General features: G+C 40.4%; 1 protein-coding gene across 2 annotated transcripts; it reads right to left on the bottom strand.

Annotated features, from left to right (window-relative positions):
• Positions 1-298: 298 nt before the first annotated feature.
• Positions 299-14,093, bottom strand: LOC118403967 (NGFI-A-binding protein 1-like). Of its 2 annotated transcripts, none has more exons than XM_035802871.1 (9): positions 13,617-14,093; positions 10,912-11,745; positions 8,007-8,140; positions 6,852-7,041; positions 6,014-6,133; positions 4,999-5,084; positions 4,101-4,207; positions 3,097-3,237; positions 299-2,535 (listed from the first exon to the last, which is right to left on the bottom strand). In XM_035802871.1, exons 2-9 carry the CDS (start codon positions 11,722-11,724, stop codon positions 2,396-2,398), a joined length of 1,731 nt encoding a protein of 576 aa, XP_035658764.1. In that variant the 5' UTR covers positions 11,725-11,745; positions 13,617-14,093; the 3' UTR covers positions 299-2,395. The 2 variants fall into 2 exon arrangements, with proteins under 2 accessions (XP_035658764.1, XP_035658765.1); XM_035802872.1 differs by having other exon boundaries at positions 6,852-7,008; positions 13,617-14,092.
• Between the last annotated feature and the right edge of the window lie 110 nt (positions 14,094-14,203).

The raw sequence follows: 14,203 nt of genomic DNA, 5'->3' as shown, positions 1-14,203 counted from the left end.
CATACTGCCATTTGAAACCACCGCCCGTCAAATTAATATCCCTAAAAAGCTGCTTTAAAAACATTGGATATAGGTTACCCCGCAGATAAAGGTGAACAAGCGTTATTGTGTACCTAACTACCAGTAGAAGATTCTATCTTCCCGCCCCCGCGTCATAAATAAATAGTAAAAGCGCCATCTATCGACCGTTAATCATACTGTCTCTAGGCCGGGAGTAACAGATATCAATTTCAGATTGTTGAATGATTAGTGACAGAAAGAATCTATGAAGTAAAAAAAGTAGACCACAAAACTTGGGTTTCCAGTTGAAATGTCATGTGAAACATTCGAGTAGCCTTATTCATTACAGTTGTGTAAAATAATTTTATGACATCAGGTGTAGTTTTTCAGTAGCTTTTTCTTTAACCTCTCTTTGGTGACGACTGTGTCAATATTTGAAAAATAATGACAAAAAATATATTACTACCAGCAATCACTAAGTAATTTACTGTCTACAATTTACAAGATACTAGTACATTTGCAATACTATTACAGCAATCAACATTCATGGCAAACTTAATACAAATATGATTACAAAGCTATTGTATATAAATCAAATTCTGATCTAGGCATTAGAATGTGAACAGATAGACTACATTTAAATGTACAATAACTTGGTGAAAAGTAGTTTGTGTTGGAGGAGGGGCTTTGCATGTGTCATCATCAGGCTAAGTCAACATAGAAACTTGCTCCAGACCAAGAGAGAAAACATCTTTAGAAGGATGCTGAAAGAAATTCAGTAAGATCAAATTTCTGCAGAATTGTAAAGTCAATCATGAGAAAACTTAAATATGAATTGGTTGGTGACTTCATAAATTTACATGTCAATTGCCTCTGCCCATAATTTAATACTGCTGGATACATATTACACATATTACAAACATATGTACAGTGATTTCATACCCTTTCACTTGGGACAATCAAATATCTACAATCAGAGTATACTAACAAAGATATAGGAAACTTCACAGTACTTTAACACAGATCCATTAACATCATTATTTTGAATAATCATTTCAGGTGCTACAAAAGTCTCGCTCCCTAATAAAATTGTTTTCTAGGAAGCTCAGGCTAATACAACCCTGGCTAATACAAAATATAACAGAGGATAAAGTTGGAAATGTGACCCACATTTGTATCTACTGTAACACTATAGGTGCAATGTCACCAGAAACAAGAGTAGGCATCCAGACATTAGATGTGCCAGGACTATGTAGCATGTTCATCCACAAGTTGACATGTTATGCCAACAGACTTCTATCAGTACCTCAGCACTTAGCTGCAAGATATGTAATATACGATTAGATCATAAATTAATAATTACATAGCCTTACATCTCCTTGCACCAACAGACAAACTCTTGCCATACTTCAAACATAAACATAAGAATGTTAGATTTCTATTCTGTCATTACAGCTTCTGTCCTGATATAGATGTAACGATAATTTACCTTTAAGCATTAGGGTAACCTTTATCCATTCTTTTTAAGAACAATATATTTAGGGATATCAAGTGGACAGATGGCGGTTTCAATCTGCAATATTTGGAAAATAGTACAATTTGAAACTGCCGTCCGTCGACTTGATATCCATGGAAACCCTGTTTAGCAACACGACAGATATAGGTTACCCTGCGGATAAAGGTGAACTAACGTTACCCAAAAACTTTGGTGTCAAGCTGGTCAAAGTTGTCAAACTTAAACTTGAAGTAACATAAGCAACCAGAAATTCACAATCCCTTTAAATTGGTAACACTGAATCTTCTGGCAAATATTAATCAGCAGGGTACTTCAAAATCTGCTAATTCCATTCCAAGTTGGGTAGAAAAACTGATGTCCAAAAGGTACATTTGTAAGGTAATGATGATTAAACTTGCTATGATCAGATCATCAAATTACTGACCAGTTTTTAGGACCTTGCAATCATATACAAAAAAAAAAATTTTTGTTGTCTTTCAAATCATATTTCTATACTGTACATCATGTTACAATTGTAAAAGGGAATATTCAAATGTGTAATGTTCAATGGTTTGCTCTGTGGAGAGTTTCCTCACATTACAGACTAACATAGTCATCCTTCCTACAAGACTGATGATACGTAATCATATTGTGATACTGAAAGATTCTAATTTACTAATGTTCTTCATGTGTAGGTTGATATAATCAATCACAAATACTTAACAATACTGCATTATCAATGTTCATTGCTTTTGTCGTACCTGGTATAAAACTTTGAATGCTAGACTGGAGTCTTCACACCTGCACATGTTTGTGCAATGTTGAAGTCTTTCTTCTTTTCTTTGTTTCTACCAACTTTATACAATATTATGGCCTGTTTTATATTGCTTTTGATAAATGTCACGTCTCTTGCTTGATGAGTTTTCGCAGACTGGGCCCCTCGTGTGCAGTGGTATGGTCCTTTTCCTCTTGCTCAGAGTCCTCTGTGCCATTAGATGTCATTTCCTCCGACTGCAGATGTTCTTGTGCCAATCTTAGGCCTGAAAAAACAAACAATCATATCCATCATATCAAGCACCCTGCATAAGATATGTTCTAACACTTTTATGGAATCTATAGAATCCAAGATATAACCAAAAGTAGGCATCAGAGAGGCCCGGCAGTTTATAACTGGTCATGTAGAAATGACTACATAAAAAATTTTTGCCAGTGAGAAGGGTTAGATTTTACTAAAGTATATGACATCTGTCGAAGTGAACCAACACAATTAGGATTTCAACCCCATAGATTTTTTTTCACCCTGAAGTGTGGCATGCACACAATAACATACAATGTATGAGGGCATCCTCTGTTTCTGCTATCTCTCTATTTCTTTAAATATATAATCAGAATTTGGCACAAACATTTTTTCCAATATGTCCCAAATACTAGTGAATCATCGTGAGTCATTTCCAAAGAATGGAAGTTTAACAGAATCAATGGACAGCTCTGTGTAACCTAAAGGCATTTGACGTCAATCCACAAAAACTGACTAAATAACAAGTTATCTTTTTTAAACCTTTTCACCTTTAACTAGCCAGGGAGACTTTTTTACTGCCTACCTTCTTCCATGAGTGTTTCCTGTACTAGTCTCTTTGTTGGAAGAGCACTTTTCCTGGGTGTCCTGGTGTGTGTGAGAGTGACCTCAGGTATATCCCTGGACGGGGAGGACCCAGTACTGGACATGAGAGAAGAGTCCGCTCCTGAGGGGGAGAACACCATCAATGTTACAGTCTTCAAAATCATTGCTGACAATTTTACATCTTTAACGGGAGGTGCCCTGACATGGTGCGCTTTTTCACGTGCTAAAACTCACTGCGCTCCATGGCCAGTTGTCAGATAGTTACCTTTTATTTACCTTTCTAATCAGCATAGTCAGTGGCAACAAACACTGCGTACTTATGCATATTAAGATCAGCAAAAAATTTATGCCATCTTAGGGCGGGTACCATCTTTGGGCACCTACCATTATAAAGCAGAGAATTTTGTTTTAAAAGCTAGTGTATTGGACAATGACAGGATAAGTTACATGATTATTAGACCCTTAGACACACAAACATTGTACATTGTATCTTTCTATGGGCCCAGTGTAAACTGCTGTCATACATGTATTGAGCAAGGGAGCTTTCAAGTTTCATGGAGATGACAAATCTCTTCTGAACATTCCAAGTGAAATAGCTATGTACGTGTACATTGGTGCTTTGCATAATCTCCATTAGCCATTTCTTGCTGTCCAGCGTGTTCTTATCTTTATTCTTGTGAGGAAACATGACGCTTACAGATTGCAAAAAAAGGGCATTACAAACTCCATGGACTGAGACTGTGTGTGTTTGAGTCATTGAGGATAGAGACTGTACAGTACTGTAAATGCAGAACTTTTGCGGTGGTTTTATGTTCGTGGTTTTTACGGTGACCACTTAAAACCACCGCGAACATTTTTCCATGGCAGGAAGAGACTACAGTGCATGGTGCTACCGCAAACTTAAAACCACTGCAAAAAGACCTTTGTCCCGCTAACACGAAATTACATCCCTGTGAAGTTAAATGCATTTACAGTAACTCATACCTGTGACACAGATGTCATCTTCATCTGCTGGCTCCTGTTTAATGGTGATGTCATTATTGTCCTCGTCACCGTTCTGTTCCGCCATGCGTGCTTTTGTTCTGTAGTACCTGTTGGGTTATTAGCATGAAAGTCGATGTGTGTTGGAAGGTGACATTATGAAAGACTGAACTTATCATTGCCAACATTTTGAAGAATTGGGATTTACATAATTTTTTTGGCTTACTCTCTAAGCCTTGTCACGGAATGGAACCATTTACTTAAATTTCTTGTACATGTATGTGACGTCTGAGATGCGTGACAACAGCAAAGGGTTGTAAATACCAGACAACCTATGGCGTCCCCCGTTAAAATTCTACAATTGGAAACCAGATTTCTTTGCAAGGGGTGTTTCTGATATCACATGCCAGGAGTAGCAGTAGACGGGTACATTCCGTGTACAAGGATGACAGAGTTAGCTGAAACTTTGGGTACATGTAAGTCCTAGCAATCAGGTTTTGATAGTGAAATTAGGACAAATCACATGTAGTAAGAAATGCATTCACAATCATATGGTTCATTTAGCCTCTACCAGGCTTCACATTCTGTCACTGGAAAAAGTAGAGATTGGCCAAATACATGTAGATGGATAACACACCATAGGAGTTAGCCCGCCCAAAACTACCAATCCATCTTATGTTAGGGAACATCTTATGTTATGGTCCCTCCCTTATGATTTCAATAAGATGATAAAGACAACAGTGTCTTGATATGTTTCAGTTTTACATTGTTTGACTGTATTTGTTGGATCATATCCGATTCGGCACAAATCTTATTTTTTTTAAATTGGTGTGAGCACTTATCATTGGAACTATTTGAGAACATGATGTTACTACAATACTATAGTTATCAGGTTACTTACTTGTCAGATCTCTTCTGTTGCCTGATTAGATCAGCCTGTTCTGTCATGAGAGCCAGCTGCTCATTGGTCAGCTGTTCAAGTTCCATCTAATGATGAGTGAGAGGGGGGCAGTTAGACATGATTAGACAACTTAAAATGTATGACTTTTCTCAATATTGTTTTTCCATCCTAAAATGAAGATAAAAAACATTTGGTTTTACAACATTCACCTTGACATATGTTTTCACAACTAGGGGTGGGTACCGGTACAGAAAATTCAGGTACAAGTACCTTCCGGACCTAAACCTGAACTTGGACCTTATTGTCTGTGAAAACTTGTGAATGGGCAATACTCAAAACAATGGTCCATTTCGCTACAAAGGAATCTGTTTGATGGAGTACCCGTCTTCTACTGGCATTTGAAGATCCTATCTTCATGTAAACAAAACTAATGCCTCTGTTAACTTCGACCAAATTTGACTGTAGAAACTTGGCAAACACGACAATTAAAAAACCTCTCCTCTACTTTGCTCTTGTTATTTTGTTGGGCTGGTATAAGCCCCAACACACATAAACGCCTGTCAGTATAAAATTTTCTAATTGGTCAAAAATCCAGTCCACTGATTTTTTTTCAAATCTCGTTTTTCCAGACCAGTCCAAAAAGAAGAAAAAATGGTTTTACCCACCCCTATTCACAACCATACAAATTGAAAACTGGTAGTTGGTATTTTGAGTCCTGCATGTACACTTGTAGTATGAAGTTTTAAGTTGTTGGTACTAAATGTTTTGATTTCATGTTGCTTTGACCATTCCTACTGGTAATGTTGATACTTAAGTGGTCTGTACATCCGTAAATAGTTTCATCAGGTTGATTGATCAATTGAACAAAGTCTTCTTCGTTACACAACCTTCTTCAGTAAATGATTTTACAATGACATGATGAAGACAAAAGATGGTTGTTAAAAAGTTTACTGAAGAAGTTAAGAAGGTTGTGTAATGAAGAAGACTGCTCAATGTAGTATTCAGTGTTTTTTACCTGTAAGTCTGCCACACAAGGATAGTCGGAGGTGTCCTTGGCAGTCTGTATCCTCTCCTTACAAACCTCTAACTTGTCACGCTTGTCCTTCAGGGTCTCCGAGATCTCTGTCATTCTCTCCTATCCAAGCAGAGGAAACATACAGTAAGAATAAAACATGCAGTAAGAAGGAATACAAGTAGGTTTGATCCACTCACACAGGGTTGTAGCCGGCCTGAAATCATTTTCCTTCCCCTCGATTTTGAATCCTATCGAGCGACCGCAGCGCGACGTTCCTTGGGTGTCCAGGGGTATGCTTCACAGAGGACGGAATGGGCAAAATTTTTTCCCGTCCCCAGCTGCAAAATTCCGTCAAAGTACGGAAGGACGGGTGCTGGCTACAATCTTGCACCACAAAAAAGGATGGGCCCAAACTCTTAGCAAAAGTAAGCTAAGTTCTTGAATACTGTTGAAATTAAAGGCACCCAAAGCGATTTTTAATGGTATTTCTGGTGTCTACAACCATGTACCTGCACCTAACCTACACTGGTCCATAAATGTCCAATGATGTTATTAGCTGCATTGACTGTTACCACCTATAAAGTATTAAAAAAGAATTGCAATGGTTCCTGAACAATATTAGTATGATCCTATAATTTTAGTACTTCCTAAATTCAAAGTGGTGCAGGTAAAATTTGTCTGGTGCAGGTAATTTTCAATGTTACCTGCACAAGTGCAGGTATGCAGAAAAAGGATTTCGAGCCCTGTATTTACATCATACACACATACATGATACACAAACATACCATCATAGCACAATGGAGAGTTAACATAACCTTCTGTCTGACCAGGCAAGTACCTGTCTCTTAATCTTGGAGAGTTCTGCTTGCACCGTGCGTGTATGCTCGCTGTTGTCGGGTTTGACACTGGACCCCTCTGGTTCGACCTTGATCTTCTTGCATGGTGGTTGCGACGACGTCCCCGTCGCGTCTGTTTGCCGGGAAACCTCCTTAGCCCTGGAATAGCATTCAACATCTTTGGATGCAGAACTTGAAGCAGGAAAGGAAAAGAACGGGAAAGAGTAAGAAAACCACGTTGTCAGTATAAAGATGAAAATGAAAATAAAAGAGGGTTGTTACTCAGGTGGAGAGCAAAGAATATAGTAACACAAGCTTCTGAGGACTGAAAAGCAAGAGAAACTCACTAATTCACCTACAAGAAAATCACACTCTTTCAACAGGAAAATAATATTTGGAAATAGAATCTGATGTGGATGTAGATGTGTCAATTAATTGAGGTGAAAAGGTCAATGATTGGGATGTGTGCTGGAACCCAGGCCTATTACAGTACCAGTGAAATCATATAGGTACTGATCCAAAATACTGTACAGGTACTTAACCTGAATATGCCTTTTTTGAAGTTATGGCGTATAACTTTTAAACTTATTGTTTACTAAAAACGTGTCATTTCTTCCACAAAGATGAGAATATTGCATGGTGGTTAAAATAAACAATGAAAATTAAGAATGAAGATAACAGATTGAAAACAAGATAAAGTCTGAATTTCATAACTTTTCTGACTGAGGAACACAGTGTACTGTTCAAATGTATTAGATCCAGCAAACACTGACTTGCCCCTGCAGGTCTCAAAATACCACCTGCATATAAAGGTTAGTGCAGGTAAAATTGGAGCTGTGCAGGTATTTCTGGTGTCTACCTGCACCTAACCTGCACTGGTCCATGTACTGTTTTTTACATTAATGTTTTATGATGCAGGTGTATATGGATTGTTATCAGCTGCATTGACTGTTACCACCTATAAAGTATTAAAAAAAAATAGCAACAGTTCCAGAACAATTTTAGTATGATTTATACTTCCTTAATTCAGAGAGGTGCAGGTAAAATTTGTCTGGTGCATGTAATTTGCAATGTCACTTGCACCAATGCAAGTATGCAGAAAAAAGTATTTCGAGCCCTGCCCTGAGAAACTTGCCTGATATGGGCTGCATTCTTACCGAGATTTTCCGTGCTTGAACTTGTATCCGCTCTCCCGCACCACCTGCCGAGCCAATGGGAACAGCTCCTCCCGCCGACACAGCAACATACGGTCGTACATGCACAGGGCAAACGCTGCCTCGTTCACCATGATCTGGAAACAACATTCATTTTTCTTCTCTATTATCATATAAAACACAAGCAAATTATTTGTATACTATAAAAGTCTTAGTAATTCTTACTGATAGTACAATACTCTAGAATCTAGGGACATTTTGATTACAATCAGTACACAATCAGAATATGCCAGACTTAAATCACTCAGAAGGCTTTCTTCCTGAACCTGATAAAAAACTGAAGGCCTTGCACCAGAAGCCCTCTAGCATTTTGATAATGAAGTGCATGTTACATGCTTCCATACATAAGTTGCTTCTATATATTTTAATGTCTTCATGATGGTTTTATGTTCGCGGTTTTCGTGTTGCTAATTCACTGCAAACTGAAAACCACTGCGAATTTTTCCATGACAGTAGATGTCGCTATTGCAAACTGCGCACCACTGCGAATACTCCATCCCACTCCCGCGAATTCAAATCCCTGCGAACTTAAATGCATTTACACTTAAAATTACATTACTAGTACGTACAGTATGGAACAATTTGGTCGCCTCTCTATGAGTTACATGACCAAGACAGCTTTTCCTGCAAGTTACAGGAATCACAATAGGCCTTCTGCCTTCACAGGAAAGGGGCCTTTATCTTATGTAGATCACAGAGTGAGCAGCCATGAAACACTGGGCCCAGCCAATACACACAGCCCTATCCCCCTCAGGGAAGTCAAGCTAACCCATCCTCCTACCATTCTTCAAGATGGATTGCCCTTTTGGCCTACTTCAAGCCTGTTGCTAGGTGCCCTGGGGAGGAGAGCAGAGGTGGAACCCCTTTTCAAGGCTGCTGCTAGGTGCCCTGGGGAGGAGAGCAAAGGTGGCATGTCCCATAAGGCCTTGTTCCCCACTTTGATGCAGACAGACTGACAGGTAGAGTCCCTTCAGTGGGACATCTCCTCCCCTCCTGGGTACATTAGTCACATTTAGTGGGTTACATCAAGGTAGAGTGAGCCAGAAAAATGCCCTGGTGTAGAAAAACTAATGCAGGATTTTGCTTCAAGTGAAAAAAATTGGCTAATGTTTAAATTACATGTGTGGAGAACTCAAGACCAGAGGAACACACACCGAGAAAGATAGTTGGCATTCTCCTGTCTGATGTTAATATCTTATTCTTAATAAGTGAAGGCAGTAAAATGTTTATTCTAAATTTTGTCTTTGTTTCATCCAGCTCCTATCCTAGGTGAGAAAGATACTGAATCATACACTAATATATATCTGTGATAATCATGGACACCTAAAATGTATTCCTGCAATCTTTTGGCAAAAATATATTGCACTTTGTTGTTGTTTTTTCAAACTTTTCCTCTATCTTATATTTATCTAGCAATAAATTGAGTTGATATATTGATTCAATCTATTAAAGCACTAACCTGAACTGATTTCACAAAGTGTGAAAAGAGCCTTCGACTCAAAAGAGTCTAAAGGAACTAACTTTAGCAGTTTCTAATAGCTCTGACTCTGAAGTTAGTTAAGAATTCCTGTTGCTTTTTTTAACTAGTTATGGGAAGGGATATAGTGGAGAATCATATATACAATATATGGGGAACGTCATCAAGAAGAGACGACTTTGTAGATCTGAAGACCAAATTTTACGTAGACAAAGGAAAACAGGACTGCCACAGGAGATATGTCTTTAGGTTGAATTGTTTAGCGGACCCTGCAGAAGCACTCCCATGACACCAAATTTGGATTGATGAAGCTTCAAAGGGAGGGCAGCAGGGAGAAGGTTGGAAAAGTACCTCCGTCTGTCATTGGACGATTGACTGGTGAGAAATCCTTGATGTACCATGGATGTACCATGGGTGACTTTGGTACAGCTCCCCAGTGCTACATTGACGTCAAAGGAAAACTTTTTTACAGGATAACAGACAACATTCCTTCTTGGCCAGTGTATGGCCAGCAGGGTAACTATATGGCTTGTAGGATGCATACTTCAACTTTGTGACATTTCCATCATCCATTACAACACTAATTCAATGGTTCTCAGTATTTTGAAGGAAAGCAAGAGGGACAAATACTAGGTATTCTGCAACTCTAAAATTGGAGCCACACCATACCAGGTTCTGGTAAATTCTTCAAACACTGGAATTTCCAATGCATACATACATACATACATATGTACATACAATGCATGGGTAATGGGGGGAAACTCTTACAACTATGAACTCAAACAACAACAAAAATGCAGCGAACAACACACCTCAACTCATCTCACCTCTCCTATCCCTTATCCTTTTTATGGGTCATAGCAGCAAACCATCCAACAAATCAACTACATGTGCGTATCAACTATGTATACATAACCAAGCAACCAACGGTTCATTTGACGGACCAAACAAAAACTCACCAACCCTCCTACCTGACAATCAAACAAGTAAATAATGGTCTAACCCATGACATTCTAAGAGTATATTACCGCAAATGTTCGACAAAATGTTTTCGATACTTATCTATTGGAAAATAACCCTTCTGGAGTTCAAGTTGAAAAAACACAAAAAAACTGAACATCAGTCAATACAAGTCATGAATTTCCATGTTACCATGTCTAGTTTCTGAACCTTGCATAGATTGTGTATGAAATTTGCAGGGGAAAGGCAACTGAAAAAAGCAATTTCTGGCACACATGTTGAATCTCTGGACCTGATTCCTGAATCTACAAGTGAAGTATGCAGCACAAGTCATAGTAATACTAGTACATATAACATCACATACAAATAAATGCAGGAAATTGACTCTTACAACACAAGCCCTCAGCTTACCTCATGTAATGTCAGGAGTTTTTCAGACTTTCTCTTGGAGTCAAAGCGGCCGTAGATGGCACTCCACTTCCGTACCTCCTCCTCCAACATGGGGTCTTCCTCAGACATCTCAATCACATTCCGCAGCTGCTTCTCCAGTTTCTTTGGCAACGATTTGGGGAGCTCTTCTCCGTCCTTCCGCGTAGTCAGCACGATAGCGTACGCAACCTCCTTAATGGCGGCTGCAGTGCTGGGTTCCAGGATGCTTGACTCGTACATGTTCAGAACCGGGGAGCTGTTGGAGCTCCGCCCCACACTCGATGGTGACATAGACCGCTGTGGGGGGGTGGTGGAGGTGGGGGGCAGGGAGAGGCTGTTGTTGCCTGGCGACGGAGGCGACGGCTGCATCGCCAGCGGTCCGTCTCGTACAGACGACTGCGACCACGATGACGACATGGGCGACACCTGTTGGGCCTGCGCCTGCTGACTGGCCATCCCCAACGACACGCCCGGAGGAATGGGAATTTGGTGGGGCGAGGTCGGAATGACATCTTGGAATAGCGCGGGCGTGGTGACCCACTCTTGAAGGGATTTCTGGAGTCTGCGGACGTGAAGGGGTTTACTGGCCATCCCAACCAGCGACATGATCTCCAGAAACTCCTCCTCCCCAGCCTCACACAACTGCTGCACGTCGTCTCCACCCTGCGAGATGAACACGTCGAAGTACTGCAGCAGGTTCCCGCGCTGTAGCACGCGGTACAGCTGGAGCTCGCCCAGGTTTGCGGGCTTGTGATTGGGAACGGTCGCCATGTTGGTTACACAGTTCCCATCCATAGAGCAGTCAGAACACGATACCTGCAATACAACATAGTCAAGTGTTTGATCCTTCTCTGATTCTTGTATCTATTTACTTATTTCTGTACCTTTATTTGTACCTTTAAGTCATACCAGAATGAGATTGATATCTCGATTCTCAAATTTTTCAAGAATCGATGGAGTGCGTGGGCAAAATGAAAATTAAGAAAAAAACTGCTGCAACCATTATCATCTTCAAAGGTCTTTCTTCAACTGCTACAACAAGAGGAGAATTTTGGGATTGATTCATATGGTTTAGGCCAAGTCGATTGCATTATATGGACATCATCCTGACAGAACCCCTAAACGGAAAAAAAAATTTGACAAAAAATAAGTCATTATGAAATCTAAGCGGTCAGGAAGTTTCGACAAATGACAAAAAATTCATATTCCAAACTATAGATTCTAATTGTTCTTCTAACGTTATATCTATTTCTTTGACTTTGGAATTGACTTTGGCATTTGATGACATTAGTATCCGTCTTCTGATATTTTAGTAATTTATGGCAAATATTTCCTCAGTTTGCAGCTACGTTGTACGAAATTTGAAATTGAATGGACAAAAATCGATGCTCGTGGATATCATCCATACAATCAACTTAACATGGCCAAATGAAGTAATGACAAAAATGAGAAGGAAGCAAATCCAGGGCTCGAAATTCATTTTTGGAATTAGGTGCACTGGTGTACCCAGCTTAAAAAATTGGGTGCACCAAAAGATTTTTGGGTGCACCACTTAGATTTAAGTAGAATGTCAAAAAAAAAATAATAACTAAACTTAGTTACAAGCTATCAAATTCTTACACAAGTAACACTGAAAAAAATTGGGTGCACAGTTCCAATTTTGGGTGCACCTGGGTGCACATGCACCCAGTATTTCAAGCCCTGAAATCTATGAAGAACCAAGAAATTAATTTCTTGTGCCCAACACATATTATGAATCTATAATCATATCAAGATTACAATAGATGCTAATTTTTACTGTTACAGAGGTTAAATTTTGGCTAAGGGATTTCGTTTTTCTGTCAATCACCTCTAAATTACCTAATTTACATAATACCATAAGGTAGAAAGGAGTTCGGTTTCAATAGCAAATGCTTTATCAACATACCCTTTTGTGTTTGCATGTTACAAAAGCAAAGAAAAATTCCCAATCTTCACTGTAAGAAACTTCCTACAAATAACATCAAAATTCAGTCCACACAAAAATGTTACAACACAGCTACTACATCTGACTACATTTATCTCAATGAATGATACGCTATTTGCTGCCAAAGTTTAATGTTCAACAAGTGCATATGTAACAGTGTACATAACATGTTTTGCCGATGCAGAACTTTCAGCGATTATAGAACAGGTAAAATGATGTTTTTATGCAAAGTAACTTTGCGAGCTTGTTGTAGAAAACTGCAGCAGAAAATGGAGACCCGCATGTTGTTGTTGTTTCCATACCGGACCTGTAAAAAGGACCACATGTTACACCTCTGTCCCTTACTTCCGGGTTCTCTTACCCCGATTTAAAAATCCCTCCAAAACAATGCAGACATGTGAACGGCTTAGAAAAACACTCGTTCGGGCAAAACAAGAAGAATCGAGACTAGAAACGGTTAGGAAAAGCCTGTTTTGGCCCCATTTTGCTTTGAGCCGGGCGCGCCATTCATATGCGAATCCTCCAGTCCCCAGTTGCGCGCATCCCCCGCCCGCCGTAGGCGTTTTCACGTTAGTCGGGCGCACACGTACCCAACACCGGCCAACATCGGCCCCAGCCCACGGTCAGCTCGAGAAAACAGCAAATTGTTGCTCCACATGATCACAAACTGGAAAGAAAAGCGGTAAAATAACCGTGTGAGGCCGTCAGGGCCTGGGCTTACCGTCCGGTGGTCACGTCACGTACTCTGACCCCCAAGGGCTGGGCTTTGTCGGCTGTGTGGGCCAGATGGTGGACCGACTCCGACCCGCTTCTACCCGGCCAAACCGTGCTCCTGTACCGTACAGTTCGGCAGGTGGACCCCGATGACACGTCTGTAACGCCCTATATCAATACTTTGCGAGAAATCCAGAAGAAATTGGAAGAAAGGGGAGAAAATGGCCCTGGTGAAGACAACTGTTCCCCTCCCCTGTGATTTCCCCCCGGCTGCAGTGGTGCGATTGGGTGGGGGGCGGTAATCGTGTTTGTCTCATGCCCATATATGGGCGGCAGCTGGGTGTGCACGTGGGGCGGTGGGGTCAGCCTCCCCACCCCTGATTGGTCACCACGTCCCCACGTGGACACCCAGCCGTCAGGGGGACATTCGTCTGACGTCACGACAAGCCCCGGACGGGGTGTGGGAGGCAGCTTGGCTGTGCACCACACGGAACCCGCCAACAAAAAAGCCGTCAAGCTGGAAAAAACGCTAAAAACTCCAGCAAAATTCCTAGAAACGGCGACTATTCCTTCTGTCAAGGTCACCCCCTCATC

This window comes from Branchiostoma floridae, chromosome 16 (assembly GCF_000003815.2).
Source record: "Branchiostoma floridae strain S238N-H82 chromosome 16, Bfl_VNyyK, whole genome shotgun sequence".
In the NCBI taxonomy this organism is placed as follows: Eukaryota; Metazoa; Chordata; class Leptocardii; order Amphioxiformes; family Branchiostomatidae; genus Branchiostoma; species Branchiostoma floridae.
Note: the sequence above shows the minus strand (reverse complement) of the source record. Positions and strands in the feature narration are given on the sequence as shown.